The sequence below is a fragment of the Tachypleus tridentatus genome, chromosome 13 (genome assembly GCF_004210375.1).
Source record: "Tachypleus tridentatus isolate NWPU-2018 chromosome 13, ASM421037v1, whole genome shotgun sequence".
Lineage (NCBI taxonomy): Eukaryota > Metazoa > Arthropoda > Merostomata > Xiphosura > Limulidae > Tachypleus > Tachypleus tridentatus.
Window position 1 is genome coordinate 121,252,603 of NC_134837.1, and position 22,692 is coordinate 121,275,294.

Genomic DNA, 22,692 nt, shown 5'->3' on the forward strand with positions numbered 1-22,692 from the left:
TTCGTAACAGTTTAAAACACAGATGTCCACTATGACCAGAGTTGAGATAAAAAAAACGAATTTATTTTACTTTGGCAGCCACACAATTCCAAAATGGAACTTTCAAATAATTGAAATATACAGTTATAATCTACCAAAATTGTGTATCTAAATACATTTGGCCAGGACATGATACTAATGTTAATAAACAATAAAATAAATATCAATGTTTATGATTATTTCAATAAATAAATTTAAAAAATCACAAAAATAAAAATATTCTGTATTTATTAAATACAAAATCACTAACAACATTGAGTAATAACCAACAATAATACTTTTTGGCTATACCTCATGAACTAGCTTGAAGCTCAAGGTATAGGTTTTATTCACTCATTAGACCATGAGATTACATCTCATGTGACCATAACTTTACATAATCTTTCAGGGGGAAACTGGAATAAGTCATCTAATACAAACAAACTTATTGATAATCAACATGATAAATTAGAAGGTGAGTTAAAACTTTCATGTAACTCAAAATTCATAGCTAAATTAAATAATAGATGAATAATAAGTAAAACCATAACAAATGAAAAATAAAACTCTCTATCTCACAATCTGAAAAATGTAATTAATTACAAGCTTCATACTCTAATAACAAACAAAACAAAAACACCAAGGTTTAAAACATGAAAAGAAAAATCCTAATGCTCAAAAATCTTAATAGAATAATTCAGTATAATGTTATTTTTCATGTCTGGAAAATATATTTCAGTAATGGAATTCTGGTTAATGAGCACTATTAATTCATTTGTGGTCCTTGGTTCCTTAAATATTTCACTTGCTAGTTTAGTTCTATCATCTGAAAAAATCTTCAGATGTTAATAATAAAATACATATAAAGACTCAAGGGGATGGGAAAACAAACAACCTAAAATAATTATAACCCCACATACTATTACTGAGAGATAAGTTATGCTCCTTTTTATTACTGCTCTCTTAAGTTTGAATTTAACAAGTTTCATTTATTCTAAGGTAAATAAATCCTTTATGTAGAAGAAAATATCCATACTTTTTTCTTAGAAAAAAGACCCACAACCTTCCAGTTCTTTAGTGCTGGCTATGCCTCTGAGATCCTCATGTGGACAAACTGCATAGTTATACCTTGTCACCAGTGGAAACTGTAACTACACTCACTCACTTTTATTGAGGTTAAGTTACATTTTAAATTACAAGATACCAAACGAAAAAAGCAGCTCTTCCAAGTCTCCAATGAAAATCTAAGTTATTTTTATGATGTGCTAAAAATGCGTAGGCCCAAGAAGTCTTAATAAAACTGAAATAGAAAACTTATATATTTAAAAACGGCTGATATGGGTAGAGAAAGTGCTAACAGAGGAGTGAACAACGATTCAACCTTCTTCAGTCATCGTCACGTTCACAAAGAAAGAAAGAGTTACTGACCGGTAGTTGACCATATGTTTGAAAGCAATTGTGTAACTGAGTATAGGAATGTAGATGGTGGGCTTAGATGTTGGATATATTTATAAATATAGGGATAAAGGTGAAACAAGTAGAAAAGGGAAACCAAATTCAAAGAACACAAAAACTCGTCTTCACACGTTTTACGAACACTGCAAATCAAATAAACACAACATAACCATAGAAAACACCCAAATACTAAATAAAGAAACAAACATAAACAAATGCAAAATTAAAGAAGCCTTACTTATACAACAACGCAAGCCCAAAACAAACCAATACAAAGAAACACCTATATTAATAAATATATCCTACATCTAAGGCTGACCTCTACATTCCTACACTCAATTACAAAACCACCTTCAAACATGTGGTCAGCTACCAGTCAGCAACCCTTTCTTTCTTTGTAAACCTGACGATGACCAAAGAAGGTCGAAACGTTGCTCGCTGCTCTATTAGTGCTTTCTCTACCCATACCAGCCGTTTTTAAATATACACATTTCTCTATAAGTGGGTTTTCCGTTATCACAGATTATTGAAATAAAAACCCTTATAACCCAAGCACTTTCCCAGATTCCTCCTGAAGAAGAAAGGTCCACCTTTCAAAAGCACTCAGGTTATAAGGGTTTCTATTTAAGTTATTTTTAGTCACTGAACTATTTATCTCATAGGACCTAATATATGAAATAAACTTCACAGAAAAAAAACAAACTATTTAAAACCAATAAATGACATACTTTTAGAAAATAAACACATAGGTAAGGGAAAAAAACCAACAAATAGTCTAACAGGTTTTCTTACCATTGATAACATGTGCAAATAACTTCTCAGGGGTTTCACCAAAGAAAGGAACACATCCAACCAAAAATTCATAAAGAATAATTCCCATAGACCACCAGTCTACCGGTTTACCTGGCCAAGAAGTATTTCACAATAGTTAAGTTCAGGTTTCCTTTACAATGCTATCATTAAAAATTAAAAGGTTGCATTTTTCACAGGTAAATAACTTAATACAAATTCATACATTCTGAAACTACAAACTAGATCTCTACATTCTGCAGTACTGGTATAAATTTGTCATGTGTTTATCTTTATGAATTATCAGTTACAAGAATTAAAAACCAGAAATCTAAATAATTCAAAACACCAACTATTTTTACAGCTTCTTTTAGTCAAGTTTGTTTAATTAAAATGCAGCTAAATTCTTGTAGATGGAGATGTACAAAAATCTTTTTTTTTTGCTAATAGCCAATATTTACAACTGGTTATATTAATTTCCAAGATAATTAGTTCATAAATTTAGGCATTAAGAACAATAGTTTTGTAATTATGTAATTACTTTTCCACCACTGGTATCTGTGACAATCAGAATTACCAATACCAACAGTGGTACTATCAGCACCAATGTTGATATAACAACTGGTTATATTTCTGGACAACCTACTTGTTTTTATATAACTCACTAACCAAACACAAAATAAATGTGCATGTGTTTTGTTTTTTCACAAAATCAGCATACCATATCCCCGACGTAATATCACTTCAGGTGCAATATACTCAGGAGTTCCAAACACTTGTTTATCGTTGAACAACTTGGTGTCTCGGTCCAAACATCCTTCATAAAGGTTGGTTGCCACTGAAGGTAACAAAAATCAACCATTCAAATTAGCTGATTTCACACATCTGGTCATGTTAAGTTGGAAACTCACTATAACGAAAACATTACTTGTAAACCAAATTTTCATCTAGCTATACAATATATAGCTTTTAAACAAATACTTAACACTCATGGTTAGAAAACCATGTAGTTTTAAGAAATCAATTTAACACAAAGACGTGAAACCTATAACCTAAGCCCTACCGAAAGGTGACACTTTCCCCTTCAGGGCAGAAAAGTCCTTTTCACACCCACTGCAGTACTGTTAACCTGAAGGTATTGTTTAATATTGAATTTGATGCCATTTAGAAATAAAAAAAGACTGGCACGGTCAGTTACTGTTTGAGATTATGATGGGTTGAATAGGGATAGCTTTATAGATAGACAAGGGTGGCAAGGTCAGTTAATGTTTGAGATTATGATGGGTTGAATAGGAATAGATTTAGAGATAGAAAAGGCTGACAGGGTCAGTTACTGTTTGAGATTATGATGGGTTTAATAGGAATAGGTTTGGAGAAAAGACAAGGCTGTCAAGATCAGTTAATGTTTGAGATTATAATGGGTTGAAAAGGTATAGGTTTATAGATAGACAAGGGTGGCAAGGTCAGTTAATGTTTGAGATTATGATGGGTTGAACAGGAATACGTTTAGAGATAGAAAAGGCTGGCAGGGTCAGTTACTGTTTGAGATTATGATGGGTTTAATAGGAATAGGTTTGGAGAAAAGACAAGGCTGTCAAGATCAGTTAATGTTTGAGATTATAATGGGTTGAAAAGGTATAGGTTTATAGATAGACAAGGGTGGAAAGGTCAGTTAATGTTTGAGATTATGATGGGTTGAACAGGAATACGTTTAGAGATAGAAAAGGCTGGCGGGGTCAGTTACTGTTTGAGATTATGATGGGTTGAAAAGGGTACTAAAATAAGTTACTGTTTGAGAATATGATGGGTTGAAAATGGATGAGTTTAGAAACAGACAAAGCAGTTAAGGTCAGTTACTGTTTGAGATTATTAAGAATTTGTGCTCGAAGAAGAAAAATCCACAAATATTTAATAGCAATCTAAACACATTTTTACCTTAGATTTGGGAACCACGATATCTGATATGATCTTACCATCAACCTTCCTATTTATATTTCTAATGAATTCAACAAAATAGAATTGGTTTGGTTTGTTTCAACTTTCATGGAAAGTTACACGAGGGCTATCTGCACTAGCCATCCTTAATTTAGCAGTGTAAGACTAGAGGAAAGGCAGCTAGTCATCACCACCCACCGCCAACTCTTGTGCTACTCTTTTATCAACAAATAGTGGGATTTATCATCACATTATAACACCCCCATAGCTGAAAGAATGAGTATGTTTGGTGTGACAAGGATTCAAACCCACAACCCTTGGATTATGAGTTGAGTGCCTTAACCACCTGGCCATAAGAATTGGAATCCAATCCTTAAGTCCCTTATACTCAGTGGCCACTTTATTGGGTACACCTGCTCTTTAATGTAAATAGCCAAAAAGCAAATCATGTGGCTGCAACTCAATATATAAAGCATGCAAGACACAGTCGAGAGGTTCAGTTGTTGTTTGACCAAACATCATAATGAGGAAGATGAATTGTTGATGCCAGACGTGGTGGTTCCAGCATCTCAGGAACTGCTGACCTCCTGGGTTTTTCACTCATTAAAGTTTCTAGAGTTTACAGGGAATGATGTAAAAACCAAAAAAACATCCAGTGAGCAGCAGTTCAGTGGGTGAAAACACCTTGTTATTGAGAGAGGTCAGAGGAAAATAGCCATAGTTGTTCAAGTTGAGAGGAAGGCCACAAATACTCAAATAACCACTTTTTAAAAAAATAGTGTATGGAAGAGCATCTATAAACACACAACCTGTTAAACCTTGAAGTGGAGTGGTTACAACAGCAGAAGATCATGCCAGGTTCCACTCCTGTCAACTAAAAACAGGAAGATGAGGCTACAGTGGGCAAGGGATCACCAAACCTGGATGATTGAAGATTGGAAAAACACTACCTGGACTGATGAATTTTGATTTCTGTTGCAACATGCAGATTGTAGGGTCAAAATTTGGCATAAACCACATGAATCCCTGGAACCATCCTGTCTTGTGTCAATAGTACAGGTTGCTGCTGGTGGTGTAATGGTGTGGAGAATGTTTTTTTTGCACACATTAGGCCCATTAATACTAAATGAGCATCATTTGAATGTCACAGCATTCCTGGGCATTGTTGCTGACCATGTGCATACCTTTATGGCCACAGTCTCCCTGGATAATGTGCATTGTAACAAAGCAAGCATCATCTCAAGCTAGTTCCATGAACATGACAATGACTTCAGTGTACTCCAATGGCCTGCACAATCCCCTGACCTCAATCCAATAGAGCACCTTTGTGATGAGGTAGAAATGGAGGTTTGCAACATGAATGTGTGGCTAACAAATCTGCAGGAACTGAGTGATGTTATCAAGTCAGCAATGAGCAAAATCCCTAAGGAATGTTTCCAGCACCTTGTTGAATCCATGCCACAAAGAATTCAGGCTGTTCTGGAGACAAAAGAGGAGCCTAGCCAGTACTAGATAGGTGTATCTAATAAAATGGCTACAGCATGTATTTCACAAAGAAAAAGAAAAGACAAAATTTAAAAAAACATTAGATACAATATTTTAAAATAAATTTATTGACTTATTCACTGAAATCAAAACATAGTTCTTTCACAATCTTGCACATGAATGTAAATAATTTGTTTGTGTAATTGTGAATAAAATCATTTATAATTCATTACACATATTGAAACTCTTATAATTATATAATTTTATTAAAATAATTATCTTGTACTAGGTTTTGTTTAGTAAAAACTTTCAGGGCTAAAGTTAACTAAAAATAGCAGTATGGCTGACATTAAAGTTAAGAAAATAAATGGATACAGTTAAAATAAATAAACTACATTCACAACAATCAGACTTAATAAAATAGAAACTGGTTTTTCTGATGTCAAGTACAATTTATTTTAATACATTGAGCATGTGATAATTTCAAAAAAAATAATATGATATTCATATGCTTACACATAAAATGTGTAAAATACATTTACTCACAATTCATTAGTCCGATTTTTGAAAGGCCAAAATCTGTGAGTTTAATGTGGCCCATAGCAGTGATCAGAAGGCTGAAGAAAGGTAAAAAAAAACATAAATATTTACTGATTGTGAATTAATGACAGCTTCAACTCTTCATGTCTAAAAAATACAGTCAAATTAGAAATATGAATACAAATCCTTTTTTGTTTCTCAACAATTAATAGAAAAATAGGTGAACAAGTAAACACTGAAGTATACATCCAACAAAAAAATTAATGGTTTTCTCTGAATTTATTAATCGATTTTTTTTTATCCAGAGTTCTCTTTCATTTTGAAACTCTAACGTTCTTTAATTTTAAAGACTTCATTTACAGCCTCACTCTATTTACAATCAATAGACTAAACTACTATTAGGAAGAAAATACTTTCACATTAGTAACTGTTATATTTATGCTCAAATATTCACATTATTTTCTTCATTTTCTCTTTGAAAAAATTAAATAAGACAAGGTACTATGATCAAACTCTTTTGTGTATTGAATTTCTTTTTAATAATTTCAAATAATGATTATATTAAGCATACTTCTCAGGCTTAAGGTCTCTGTGAACAATCCCATAGCTGTGTAAGTATTCCACAGCTAGCACTGTTTCTGCAAAGTAAAAACGTGCCATGTCTACGGGCAGAGGACCCATGTTCTTTAATAATGTAGCACAATCACCACCTTCCACATATTCCATCACCATACATAGATGTTTCTAGTGACACAAATAAAATTAATTATATAACTACAAACCAAAAACTACAAGAATAAGCATAATCCAAACAATAATTGTTTCTCTTCACTAACGACTTTCAAATATTTATATTTTCAACATACATCATGAAGATGTTCCTCACTGCAATTATGCACCTGACTTATTGTACATCATGATGTTCCTCACTACAGTTTTTCACCTGAGTATTATTCATACATCATGAAGATGTTCCTCACTACAATTATTTACCTGTTATTCGTACGTCTGATGTTCCTCACAATAGTTATTCACTTGACTGTTATTTGTACGTCATGAAGATGTACGTATTCATCTTATCTTTGAGTAACATTTCTGTTCAAAAACTAATTAGTTTGGTTAAGTTATTCGTCCTTTGTAAACTCTCTTTTTCATTCTAGTCTAATACAAAATAGAAGCAGGTGATTTTAATACTAAATATGGATCTAAAATTCTGGGACATAATTTCTGTTTTGAACTTTTTCATGTGCTTAACAAACCCTGTGAAGGAAAAAATATTTGATTTATTTAGAGGAGCTAAAAAACGTTTGTAATATCTATAGTTGGCATAGAGCAGTTTCATATTTTCAAAGATTTCGAAAAAAATAAAGAAATTTTACCTTGATTCACTAACAGGTAAGTATTGCATCTTCAAAACATTACCTTCTAAGTCTCTTTAGAATTGTTTCTATTTTCACAATATTTAAGTATTTGCATTTTGGTTTTATAGCAAACCCACTAAAACCATTAGCCACTATTCCTAATTTTGAAGTACTTAACAGAAAAAGGTCATCAGTCAACAGCACCCTACAACCTACTGTAAGTAACTGACTGTCATTTTTATAATTCACCCTTAACTGAAAGAGCAAGGGATATTTCACGATGTTGCACAGCCTAAAAATGTAGAGCTCTAAACGTATGGTCAGCCACAGGTTCAAAACATTTAATAAAATCAAAACAAAAAAAAATCAAAGTCAGTTATTAATGATAGATATTTCACTAGTATTTCAACATTTTGATAGATATGAATTTAAGAACACTAAAATTTGATGCTTGCACAAAAAAACAGATAAAAACAACACTTAATTCTGCTAAAAAGAAAAAAAGCAGTGAAGACACTGTATTGTAACTTATTTTCTTCTTATGGTGGCTCTAAAGAAAAAACAAAATTAATAACTTAAAATTTTTTTTCAAAGAAACAATCATGTTGAACCTCACACTTGAACTGAAACAGAAATGTGCTAAAACTGCATGAAATTAACAATTTCTTATAATTCGGGAGACCTAAAAATATCTTAACCAAAGACTTAATTAATTAATGCATCATATTTGTCCTTGGAACAGATTCTTAGTTGATATTGTAAAGAAAAAAGAAATAATTAATAACTCAATGTATGTGATGTTTTTGAGATCACAAAAATATATCTTATAATATACAAAAACACAAAAACAACTTTATTTTACTCTCTCACATACCTTAGTCTCAAATGTACAAAACATGCCAACGACAAATGGGTTATCAGTAAAACTCATAATGTCTCTTTCAGCAAAGACCTGTTCTACCTGGTTCCGTAGAACAAGGTTTTGTTTGTTGATTTTCTTCATTGCAAATCTCTCCATTGATTCCTTATGACGCACGAGGTAAACCGCTCTGGTGGATTGAAAAGACAAACAGGTGATTTCTGGGAGAGCATTTAAGGAACCACAGGTGTGTTGAATTACATAAGCAAGAAACAAAAGGCTTAAAAAAAACATTAAGTTTCTTCGTAATTGCTAACAGTATATAATTTGTCCCTGCCATATTTTATATGTAAAGTTTTATTCAAAGAAATTATGTTCAGAACAATTCATCTGCCTGCCTTTTATTTGGTTGATATTCTATTTATTCAATAATACAATAATAAAAGGTAAAACAATAAGAAGAAAAACCTCATGAAGTTCAATTTTGAGGAATAATAATATTAGAAGCATTTTATAAGTAAATTATTCTATGACTTAAAAACATGAAAACATACCCATAAGCTCCATTACTAATTAATTTTATCATTTCAAAGTCCTCTTCAGAAGGGGGTTTTGTTCTTTCTTTATCTGGCACTGAGGGTTGCTTGAGTAAAAACAAAATAAGAACACTTAAGAGAAAATATTGAAGGTCATTAAACCCCCAAAAAAAATAAATTAGAAGTAAAAACACTAATTTATTATGTAATAAATGAAACCTATTTAAGAAACAAACACAGCTGGGAAAACAAAAGGAAGCATAGCACAGTCAGTTGCAGTATCTTCCACAGAAAACTAAATCATTCATATGAAACTATTAAATTTGAAGTGTTTTGGTCAAAGGTTGAAATAAATAATTACAAGAAACTGTAAAGAGTATTTATTTTGATACAACACACTTTATAAATGATAGGCAATATTCAATAAATCAACAAGAAATTACAAAAATAATTTTAATTCTTATTATAAATTCCATAATAATTTAATTGTTCAGCTTATACAGTAGGCTTAGAGCTATGTTACTAAGCCTACTTAGAAAGTATAGTTTTTCACATAATTTAGTTTTTGAACATACCATTTACCATGTAGAACTAAAAACAATAAGGGTTTAGTGGGCACAAAGAATCACTGTTTCCAGTGTAGTTCTCATCATTTATGAATATACCATAGTTTGAATGATTACAAAAGCTTATTGGCAAGTGCTTTTGAGTTAATCCTTTACCTGAGGTGGAACACTCACCTGGCATGACAAATCTTGAGACCAGATTGAAGACAACGAAATATATATCATGAAAAAATAAATTACCACGAGTGCTCATCTTCATTTCTTTGAAATTTTGTGCAAAGCTACATGAAGACTATCTGTTCTAGCCATCCCTGATTTAGCAGTGAAAGACTACAGGGAAGGCAACTAGTCATCACCACCAACCTCCAACTACTGGGCTACGCTTTTGCAAACAAAGAGTAGACTTGACACTTACATTATAATGCCCCTGCAGCTAAAAGGGTGAGTATGTTTGGTGGGATAGGGATTCAAACCAGCAATCTTTAGATCCCAAATTGAGCAATCTAACCACCTAGCTATGCTGGCAACATTTACAACTAGTGTTTCTCACTATTAATATCATTTATAAAAAAGACAAAAAATTGTGTCATATGTACCTCTTTATGTTTCTCTGCAGCCTTATCTGGTGGTTCAGAGTCTCTCAGATCCCCAGCCATTAGTTCACTTGTAAAATCTAAAAAATAAAATACAACAGAACGTTTAACTTCTTGATATTAAGGTGATAAGTTATTTTAACCCTATAATGGGATTAATATGACTCCATGCTTCTTGGTGTTTATGATTGAAAATTCTAGGGTTAACAGACAGTTATCTTACCTGTTACTACAATTTCTTACTTTAATTAGCTAAAATTTCAAAATTACCTTCTACATTCTTATAAATTAGATAACACATCTCAAGAATGAAAATCTTGTCAAAATTATAACGTGTATAATAACTACTTCAGGTACCAAATTTTAAGAAACTAAAAAAGCATATTTCAGTTGTGGATTTCATTACCTGCCAATGCAAATTTCATAACATAGTGAGGTAAACTTCTTTTTTATTTTATAATCTCACTAAAGATAAATATTAAAACAAAAATACCAAACAATTCAACCAGACCATGTTCTTGAATATCTTATTTGATAAAACCATGTACATAAACAATTAATCTCCATTAAAATTAACTATAATGCCTTAGTGTTAAAATTCATTCATAAACTGAGGCTCAATATCACCAACTCAGTTTTTTATTTCTTATTTATGAACTGTGAAATAACTGTCACCACAACTTATTAAATACAGTTCTATTTTAACACTTTTTAACAGAAGTACACATATTATAGACCAATAATGAACAATTGCACAACAAACACACAAAAAAGTTAAGTAATGTTATATTATTATTTATTACTTTTCATTAATTACATCATTTACAAATATAGTAACCTTAGAGCTATTAGAGATGGAGAACAGAACAAATGGATAAGCATAATTGATTAATGAAAACATTCATGTTATGAGAAAATCTAATTATACAAATAATACCATCCAAGTATAATGTTGTCTTTGAAAATTTGAGGGGATGATAGAGGGATTTACCCATGTGGATAAAAAAATTGAGAAAAAATAACTTTTACACATCATATATACATAGATATAGGATTATTTATTTTACTCAACGTTCCACCTTTGTAGCTTCCTCAAGGTTAGTATACACAACAATAATGTTACCACCCTAAGTTAAAGAAAATCTGATGTCTTATATGACAGTATCAATGGAAACGTTTTATTCCTGGAACAATGTCCATACAAGGAAAATATTGAAATTTGTTGCAAATACATACTTTAAGGAAAATGTTATTTGTTACACAATAGCCAAGATAACATAATTTTGTTTTGTTTTTATTAAAAAATAGTTAAAGTACTGTACATAATACACTGTCTGTATTGTACTTCCACTAAAGAGTTTCACACAATTGTACAGATGATTACTGCGTTATTACACTCTACACCACCATCTCTTGTCATACCCTCTCTAAGAACCACATCTCGATAACAGCTTTGCATTGTAGTTTCTAATGCAAAACACTCTCTCATAAGGTTCTCATGGTCAAAGAATACCACTACTCCTTGTAGCACTCCATAATCCATCTTGTGTATCAGGACAACAGTTTTCCAAGCACCCAGCAACTTGACTGATTTGTCTTTGCATGGAATAGCATGAATACCTGTTGTAGTCTTCAACAACTTTAGGTATATGATAGATGAACATATGTGCTATACAAGTTAGTGGAATAGTTTCTGTTACTTTTCCAGACAGAGATCCTTCTTAATTAAGTTGCATACTGTTGCAACACAGAGTTTTTCCACTCACCTTTGTGTTTGTGGATTCTCACTGCATAAGACACCACATTTTCCTTACCACAGCTGTAGTACAGCTTATTACATATTTATTTCTGATTAGTTCTAGTGTTAATATATTGGACTCAGTCTTCCCTATAAAGACACTAACAGAAAATCAACAGTACTGAAAAAAAAAACACTATTACAATTTCTTCTTCTATATTCTTTTGTCCTTATCTACTTATTGACAAGTTTGTCATCAATTTAAGTTTATAGGTAGAACACCTTCAAAGACAGTGATATGATTTCATACACATACAAATGCATGCAAAAATACTCTTAACAAAATTGACTGCCATTCTATAAATTTACAAAATTGAATTGTTGGATATGGGGGGGATAGAGTTCTTTGAAAGAAATATGGTATACCACTACTCCTTCATTTTCTGGTATATTTTTTGGTTGAATTGAAATGAATATACCATAGAAGGTACTGACAAAACTTATGTTTTTAGCCCAGAGGATAATAAACATGCATGGTACTAGGATAGTGTGATACTATGAGGCTAGCATAGCAACAATATTATATATATATATATATACACACACACACACACATGTAACTACCATAGCAACAATATATATATACATACACACACACGTGTCTACCATTTCAACTAGTGACTACATTATCAGCATAAAGCAATGGAAATATATATAAATTCATTACACAACCCTACTCTTTACTTGTCATATATATATATATATACACACACACACACACACACATGTAACTACCATAGCAACAATATATATACATACACACACACACGTGTCTACCATTTCAACTAGTGACTACATTATCAGCATAAAGCAATGGAAATATATATAAATTCATTACACAACCCTACTCTTTACTTGTCATGGTGTCTAGGACATTCTACCTTATAAACATAAGATTTTAACCCCAGACCTAGGGTCCAGTCTATATCCACTACTGGTCCTATCTGTTGTTACTTGTATTTAAGCACACAGCTACACAATGGACTACCTATGCTATGCCCATCATGGGTATCAAAACCTTCCTTATAGCATTCCAAGTACACAGTCTTACAGCTGTCCCACTCATGACACATTTAGCTACTGATATAGTATCATTCATGTGTTCACCTCACCAACCTAAAATGGTTTACATCAAAATTTTCTCTAAAATCATACAAAGAAGAAAATATTCTAGCAAGAAAAATACAAAAGCATACCAGCAAGAGGGTCCCTGTTTAGTCCTAACTTGTTAATGATATATTGTGGGATATCTGTCTTGATGCCTTGAGCTACCTTAGCCTGTCCTTCCACAGCTTCTAGTAATCTGTAGAAATCTTCAGGATCAAACTCCTACAAATACAGAAAACATATCTAACAACTTGAAATGGTCCCTTGTTGTCTATCTGTTATTCTGTCATAAAGGCATGTTTTTTTACGCAACTGGTATCCCTCATCAAACCATGCTTCATTAATGTGCATTTGTTATCAAATATAAAATATCAATAGATTATAAAAACATTCATTTCATTGAAATTACAAACACCATCTGTACCAGACCAGTGCCAACTCTGTAACATCATCATCTATATCAAATCTTCCCATGCACTCCAGTAGCCGAGCAGGTCTTAAAACAGTCAGCAACAACTACAAACTCCACCTGTACCAGACCAGTGTCAACCCTGTAACATTATCATCTACACCAAATCTTACCAAACACTCCAGTAGCCGTGCAGGTCTTGACACAATCAGTAACAACTTTTTGATTTGGTTCTTGAGATGACTGGCAGCTATGGAAGACTTTTCACGACACTAAAATAATAACAATTTTTAAAACAGTAAGCAAAAGTCATTAATGTTGAAAGATATTTTACAATTTAAAAAGTACTTACAATGAAAAACATACTTTTACTTGTAAATAAGAGTAAATATGCCTATAAATATAAAGCATTAAATATACCTTTATACCATAAACAGTAAACACGTCTTTAAATATTAAAACATTAATTATACCTTTATACCATAAACAGTAAATATACTTTAAAATATTAAGACATTAATTATACCTTTATACCATAAACAGTAAATATATTTTTAAACCTGTATTTATTTATTTTTTTAAATAACAATAAGAACTTAAATTCCAACAACAAATTAGCATTTAAAAAATAAACAAAATAATCACACGTTTTAAAAATAGTTTAACTTAGAACAAGAGTTATACATTTAAATATAGTTCTTCAACTGTATCCTCAACATTTGAAGAATTTATTGCTTGAAACTAACTATACTTTTAGCTTAAGAACATTTCCTATATAGTGTTAAAACATGCAAATATACCTCTAATATAACACTGTATTCATTAGCAAATAATGATATCCTCCAATCTACAAAAGATGTTAGAATTTTTTGTTTCATCAATCTGTATTTAAAACAAATCCTTTCTCACAATTATGCAACACATTTCAAGTTAATTATTTAAACATATAAACCATGGTCAACATTTAGGACTAATATAGTGTGGGTCCTGACTATGTATTGTGTGTACTATGTCTCACTGAAATAAGGGGGAAACTGGTTACACTTTACACCAAGTAAAGATTGCACCTGTATTTTCATTCTTTCACAAAATAAAACTGGGTACTACACAGCATTAAATAAATAACATTACATTTACAGTTGAAATGGGTTTCAAGTTTCCCAGTTAGTTTTTCTTTTGTTTAAAATGTGTGGTTCAACTGTATTACATTAATAACACTTTAAGTCAGTGTATAGATTCCAATCCAGTTGTTGAATCAATAAAAATATAGGTTATGTTGAAACTTCCATAGCTAAAGACTTTCTTTTTTAATTTCTAAAAAATTTTAACAAAACATTCATCAATGAAAAAATTCAGATTATGGCTTTTGGCATTTCTCAATACTTCTAACAACACTGCTGTAAATGTAAAATTTGGGTTATTACCTCCGAGTAAAGCTTTTCAAGGCTCTCTGACATTTCATAAAAGTATCGAGAAGTGACAAGTTTTTCTTGTGACTTCTGAAGGCAGTCTCTAGCCATTTCAATGACTTGAAAGTGGGCAAAGCGTGTGATGGCATCTGAGTTGATGTCCGAGTCTAACTCCTGACCATCTTCTATAAACTTTTCCAGCCTTTCTTCCATCTGATGGGTTGCCTATAAAAGATTTGTGTATATTTAGTCTCAAACTACTGTTAGTGTCCATAATTAATAACTGAAACAATTAAAAGATATACAACATCAACTTACACTAATTTTACCGAAACAAAACGAACAGAACATGTCTTTCTTTGTCAGAGTTTCAGAGCTTCCATACTTAATGAAAATTTTACAATCTATTTCTTCTGACTTCTTTAATAAACTTCTCTATTTTTCTTTCATTATTTCAGTTACTTCTCTAAATATACTATACATAAAATTAGTTTTTTTTCTATCTATCTATTTAGCCAAACTATCATTACCATACAGTTATCTTTTTCTTTCAGCTCCACCTATAAATTTCTTTGTTTTTCTTAATACTCTCTAATAAAATGTTTTTCTTTCTTTTTAGTTTATAAATACTTATTTTTTAACATGTTGATGACACAACCACAAATGAATATAATGTAACACTTAATGGGACAAAGTACCAGAAATATTAGAAAGCTCCAATTTCAATAAAAACCTCAAGTTCACTCACTTGGAAAAAACACAAACCTTTGGAAATCTTTCTTTATAAACACTGTTCATGAGGACAATATCACTATCCAATGCTGGCGACCTCGTAGGACTGCTGGCCAAAAACGAAAGAAAAGCATCTATGATGAATTCAATCTATATACCTCATATACTCACACATGCACATTGTGTTTAATCATGGTAAATATTTAAGTTTTGTGAATTCTTAAAGAATAAAAATATTTCCAGACCACTCTAGGAACTTCTGTTAATGAATAAATAATGCATAATGTACATATATATAAAAACAAAAATGAGAGATTGAATTGAAAGAAAATACTAAAAAAACAGATAATAGTATTCACTGAAAGGAGAAATCAAACATTCACCTTAAACTTCTAGACCTCGATCTCATTAGTGGTGACCTGCGACCATCTTCCTCCATTCCAGGGTTACTCTCGTTGCTGCTAAACCTTGATAGGTGGCATCTCTCCTCTATAGCAGGGTGGCTAGGAATGGGATAAAGCTTTTCTTGGGAGGAGCACTGAGCCTGGAAAATGTTGAATATCTGATACAGATATAGTCTAATATCAGAACTGAGAAGTTCTTGGCTTGTGATAATACAATATTAATATGTACATATATAATTTTACTTCTAGCATTTAAACTAGAAAATGTCCAATATATGTGAAAATACCAGTCCTGGATAATTTTACATGTCTTCAATCATTTCCCTGAAAATAAAGGGACTAAGTAGTCTATATAATTTCAAATAAATTCAACAAATAGACCTCTTAAAAATACAAGCACCATGACTTCTAGATAATTTTCATATCTTTCTAAACCTTATTGCCAAAATGACTAAGAAACTGTTCCAAAAACCTGGGGCAAATAGAGACTTAAACAATTATTGTGGTAATTTATACATTTGAAGAAAAATTTCATTTAACTATAGTATTAACTGTTGCTACTGATGTGAACTTGTCAAAAATAATTAATTCTTTAACACTTCTTGTAGTAATATAAACTAAATCTTATTATCAAAATCAAGTTGCTAGATGCAAACACTTACATGCCTTATTAAATAGAAAATTAGATGTAACTGAAGAGTTAGTTGTATGACAATAATTATTATTATTACAGATAATCTCATATTATCCACAAACAAATGTATAGTTAGTTAGTGGGTAGTGTAATACTTACTGAAACATTGGAACTTCCTGAAGTGTTGGTTCCATATCCTGAAGATGGAAGAGATGCAAGTGACCATCTTCTTCCTTCCCCTCTTTAACACACAGAAACTATTTTACTATACTGTGAAAATATTTTTTACAAACCTATATAATTACGAATAACCAAAGCGACATCTATTGACAACATTACCTAAACTTTAATTTTCACACAACTGCTATTATACAATGAAATAAAGACCTTTCAAGGAAAGACTACTTGAAGATTATTTTAACCCTTCAAATTATTGAAGCTGAAAAATCGATAAACGTGGGAATAATAATGAGAGTGCCCTCTAAACACAACTAACACTGGTAAAAATTTCACAAATATAAAAGAAATACAATGTATCTTAAAATAATAATACATATCTGTAAAACAAAACCAATCTGTACAGATGGCATTCCATCTTCACCTTTTAACTTCTAACCAGTTTCTTTTGAATTTCGTGCAATGCTACACGAGAGCAATCTGCGCGAGCTGTCCCTAATTTGGCAGTGTAAGACAAGAGGGAAAGCAGCTAGTCATCACCATCCACCGCCAACTTTTGGGCTACTCTTTTACCAACGAGTAGTGGGATTGACCGTCACCCTATAACACCCCCACAGCTGAAAGGGCTAACATGTTTGGTGTGACGGGGATTCGAACCTGAGACCCTCAGGTTATGAGTCGAGCGCCATGACTCAAGAAAATGCAGCCTCCCACCCACACTAACTGATTAAAGGTCACTCTTATAGCAGTTTAAGGTACAGGGAATATTTTGTAAAATCACTCGGGTTTCGAACTCGGCACCGAAATCTAGAACTCTACCAGAAGACCGCGTCCAAGAAACCCAATAAAGAAGGCAATTTAAAAAGTGTAAATAATTGTCATGTATTAATTTATTTTCATCTCGTTTCTTACAAACAAGTTATACGTTAGCATCATCTTTCGACACAGAAAACAAAACTGTTTTCTTAACTAGAATTAAGTGTTTGACCACCCACTTACAAGACATTATTCAAGAATTATGAAAACATAAGCGATATGTGGATTATATGTCACTCACAATAACAGCGGTATGGAAGACAGTGTTCTCTCGTCGGATATCAAAGAAATCCGCGCCCACGTCGAACGTTACTAACGGTAACCTACGTATTTCTGACACTTACGACAAACAATTTCCTTACAAGGGGTTCTTCCTCATTCAAGTAAGTGTTCCAGGTTCAGAGACTAAAAAAATTGCTCGTGTAGGTCGAATATGATGTTGTTATATAATATATTATCGATTGTGTAGCATTAACCGCTTTGCGCAATGTACCTACCAAGTAGTTGTGTGAGTAACTTTTAACAATTTTTTGTTTGTTTGTTTGTTTCTGAATTTCGCGCAAAGCTACACAAGTGCTATCTACGCTAGCCGTCCCTAATTTAACTGGATAAGACTAGAGGGAAGACAACAAATCATCATCACCCACCGCCAACTCTTGGGTTTATCTTTTATTAACAAATAATGGGATTGACCGTAACGTTATAACGTCCCCACGGCTGAAAGGGCGAGCATGTTTAGTGTGACGAAGATTCGAACCCACGACCCTCGGATTACGAGTCGAGTGCCTTAACCACCTGACCATGCCGGACCAAATGATTAAGTTGTTGCGTTTTTGAATTCGAATCCAAAAGTCTACAAACAAAAGTGGAAATGTACCCTATTTTAGCACATTCTGTCTCCTTGTTCGGATAAAAATCCTAAAACAGATAAGCCTACGTACGTTGCCGAACAGTGTAAAACTATTACACAAAATATTACATTGTTGGAGCCAACAACTGTTGGTGATGGATACTAACAAACATAATGGGTCATCTTTGTATCATATTAAGATGTTACAACAGGCAAAATAAACTTATCAATATATGATGCAACATGCGACACACACACCTCTATGATTAGACTCCAACAGTAAATAGCATCCTGGACTGTTCAGGTTATCCAACAAGGCACGAGAGGTAATTTTTCGCACGTTTGAAGGGTTCTGGGGACTTTGCAGACTCCCTGTGGGAAGCAGTAGTAGTGGCTAGATGACATTCTAGGGAAAATAGCACGAGAAAATTTTCGAATATCCCTCGTGCAAACACAGTCGATTTTGCACGTCTGGAAAAAATATCTTCAGTTTCACTAACGAACGTTGTATTATACGAAGTAAAGATATGTCTACGAAAAATCAGCGTCAGTCTTACTCTGATTTTGACATATGAGAAATAAAAAAATAATTTTGTCCATTGTACACCTTGCAAGATGAATTTGCATAGCCCCAACAACTTCCTAAAGCCATACATCTCAAGATTTCACCATTACCCTGTAAACTGTAGCTTACATTTTTCTTTCCACTAACACGAACTGTTTTAAAATTAACAACGTAGAGCAAAATAAGTTGATAACTCTTACACCAAATGTATATTATGTTGAATGGCACCTTGTACACAGAATAGGCATGCGCACTTTGGTTTCCACCTGTACACACAGTTTCTGAATATTTGTTATCTTTACTCGCATTTCAGTTCCACGTGACGCTTGTCAATTTCAGTTGGATATCCGGGTTACTAACAGCTTATAGAACTCACCAACATGTACACACAATGAAAGAAAATGCTAAGCCTGGAACATTAAACAGGGATCTGGTTGGAGAAACAACCATCTAATGTTCCTGTTTATTTGTTATTACACAAAACACAACTGACTATGTGTCTATAATGGGGAAGAGGATCAAACCGCAACTTTAGCGTTATAAACCCTGAAGTAATCCTGTTTGAAACAAATAACAGCACAGATGGGAATTTAAAACACTACGTTTACCAACAAATAGTAGGTGGGCGGCGCCCTCCTTCGAGTCAACACTGACCACTCCGGTTGTACATATATACGATACCACAATCTCAGAATGGTTACAGATGAGTTTATAAAATTGATAAAAACTTTTTTGGATACAACTAGTTATCCATTTCTTATTGTTAACTACTTGGTTTTATCCAGCAGCGCCTCTGTACGGTATCTTTCCTTGGAGAACGTTCCGGTACTTTGTAGTACACTTGGAAAATGTTCCCGTACTTTCGTAATTATCGTTTCTTCCGTACCTATAAAAGTCGACACGCGCATTCAAGGTCTGTAGTTTCGTCACATATAAGGTCAGGCAAAGAAACTATAGATTCGTTGAAAAATAACAAGAGACAAACAAATAGAACTGCGTGGTCCGAATCAATTATCTATACAAACAGAATAAAGGAGTGTTCAAAGCCAACTTTCCTCCTTACTAGGGGTAACACTTCACACACCGATCTCGTCAAGGGGAAACAGTAAAAGGAAAAACTTGTGCAACTCTTACCCTTCGATACCACGTTTCAACCAGGGACCTCCCACTTTATAAAAACGTGTCACGATTCTACAACGGGGGAGGTCCGTGGTTGTCTGAAATAGGTGTCCACTTCACAGGGGGCTTAGGTCATGTTCTTTTTCTCTCGCATCTGGCAACGTCGTATAATCAACATAATCCATATTGGTCTTCATTACAAGTACAGACAATAAACAAACCTGCACTTTGAGGCAAGTTTTTTTTATTTTATAAACTGATTCTACCATTAAGTGTTTACAATTTCATTCCACGTGTACCACAACTAAGAAAATTTTTAATTTGTGAAAGATAAGTTAAAACGCATGAACTTTTTCTTTTAATATATGAGTGCTAATTAAGTTCTAAAGATAACCAGAGAAATATTCCGACAACAAACAAACAATGCTCAAAAATGCAAGACTGTATGATCCAAGAAACCCATATTCAGCGAAGTCGAGTTTCTTCAGTTATCAACTCCAATAAAAAATTATTTTTGTTGCAATGTTATCTTCCTATACAAACTCTTTACACTGAACTTCAGACATAGAACTAACTACATGTGGCCGTCCTACATTTTCAACTGACAAGGCTACAAGAAAGACTGTTAGATGAATGTACCCATATTCAACTACAATCGACTAGAGGGATTTAGCGTACCAATGGTCCCAAAGCGCGGGGTACGTTTTTGCAGCGGCAGTTCGCGAGCCATGAACTGTTAGATCTATAGACCCATAATGCTAACCAATAAGACACATATAGCCCGATTTAGATATAAAAATATTAAGAAATGGTTTTGAAAGTCCTTCCCAGTAGGTTTCCAAGGAGGGCTAACCCCCTCACTCACAGTGATAGAGAATACTTCTGTACAGTTGAATAGCAAGATACACACAAAAAAATGTCTTTCGTTATAATAAGATGTGTGTTAATTACATTTAACCCTTGCTGTGTCCCTCTTAAAATGACGTATAAATAATAAAAGTGTCCCTGAGACAGCGAATTGGTTAGTTACAGTTTGGTGTAGATTATAAGATAACGAACTGGTTGATTACCGTTTAATGTGGTTTTATAAGATAACGAATTGGTTGGTTACCGTTTGGTGTGGTGTTATAAGATAACGAATTGGTTAGTTACTATTTAGTGTGGATTTACAAGACAACGAATTAGTTGGTTTCCATTTGGTGTGGATATATGAAACAACGAATTGGTTGGTAACCGTTTAGTGTGGATTTATAAGATAACGTTACAAGAAATCCGTCGCACTACAAAAGATATATAAAAAGGATTTACAGCTTGCATCAGCTATATAAAACATCGTATGTTACAAACGTTTATGCTTATTACAGTACTGGATGTAAACAGCTGACTACAGATGGTGAACTCAATCATTTTTATTCATGATGACCTGACAACGACTAGTATTACTAGCTGATGTATCTGTTCAAGACAATGGTAGACATACGGGGGTGAGATTCGAACGTCGACCCTAATGTCGCTTTTTAAAGGCCTTAAAGGTACTAACTAGGTTTAGTGGAAATCAGTTCAGCTCTTCACCTGTAATAAGCAGCCATACATGCTTCTGTCGAATAATGATTTAGGTTAATCCGAATACTGATGGTATTATTTTTATTTAAATTTCTTCTGCGTGTCACACGCTAGTAGAAATCCTTTACTAACAAATTCATGAAGCCACATTAATTAAGTGCAAAAATAGTTCAGAAGAACGTGCTTAAAAAGTCCCCCTGTTGATAACTCTAGACTCCACTCATTCTAGTTGTAAAAAGAAAAGCGCATGACTTTACTTCACTGGCGCCAATAAGCTTTTAAGACGTGAGGAATGAAAACTTGGTCGACTTAAAAAGATACAACCAACTATACAACATATATTATCTGGGAGGGTTTACTTTGTTAGGGTTCATATTATTTTCGAGGGCTTACTTTGTTAGGGTTCTTTCGGAAACTAATTATTGCTGTTTAATATATCGTCGTTCTTGCAAGAGAAAGACAGAAAAACAATCATAATGCTAATTTAAATATGGAGTATTATGACATGGTTACCTAAATTTTCCGTAAATTAAAACTCATGAAAAAATGAACTTGCATGGTTTTGTTATAACAGTAACGATTTTAGAAATATAAGATAATATAGCTTAGTGTCTGCAGGTGTCTACCAGCTGGTCACTCGTGTCGGAGATCTGAAGAATCTTTAACACAGTATTCCATATTTTCAACACGTGCGACACATGGAATAAACTATTCAACCTGTACGGCGTACAGTACAACACGAGGGCTAAGCGACCAGATCAGAGTTCGGGTCAGTGATCACAGATTTTAACAAATAAAATGTTTATTTTTTAATGTTAATGTCTACATTTTCTTATTTTAGATGTTAGATTATTTCAAAATTTTATATCTTGTTGCAAGGCCGTCAAAATCTTTCGGTCCTACTCTATGTTATTCATCGAGGTGCCATCTGAAAGTGTAAGGCACAGACGAATTACGTCTCTTCGTTCCTTT

At 33.0% G+C, this 22,692-nt stretch overlaps 1 protein-coding gene across 3 annotated transcripts in view; it reads right to left on the reverse strand.

Moving 5' to 3' along the window:
• LOC143240385 (microtubule-associated serine/threonine-protein kinase 3-like) overlaps nt 1-22,692 on the reverse strand; it is a 110,665-nt gene that overhangs the window by 15,503 nt on the left and 72,470 nt on the right. Inside the window, exons 7-20 of one of the 3 annotated variants that reach the window (XM_076482719.1) lie at nt 18,565-18,583; nt 16,790-16,869; nt 15,976-16,136; nt 15,626-15,701; nt 14,876-15,085; nt 13,625-13,723; nt 13,132-13,264; nt 10,141-10,217; nt 8,997-9,085; nt 8,458-8,632; nt 6,794-6,966; nt 6,229-6,299; nt 2,984-3,100; nt 2,266-2,376 (exon numbers count right to left, since the gene is read on the reverse strand). In XM_076482719.1, the coding sequence (XP_076338834.1) occupies nt 2,266-2,376; nt 2,984-3,100; nt 6,229-6,299; nt 6,794-6,966; nt 8,458-8,632; nt 8,997-9,085; nt 10,141-10,217; nt 13,132-13,264; nt 13,625-13,723; nt 14,876-15,085; nt 15,626-15,701; nt 15,976-16,136; nt 16,790-16,869; nt 18,565-18,583 (1,591 nt within the window). Of the gene's footprint in view, nt 1-2,265; nt 2,377-2,983; nt 3,101-6,228; nt 6,300-6,793; nt 6,967-8,457; nt 8,633-8,996; nt 9,086-10,140; nt 10,218-13,131; nt 13,265-13,624; nt 13,724-14,875; nt 15,086-15,625; nt 15,702-15,975; nt 16,155-16,789; nt 16,870-18,564; nt 18,584-22,692 lie in introns of those variants that run through there. The other 2 variants (XM_076482718.1, XM_076482717.1) reach the window with 2 other exon arrangements.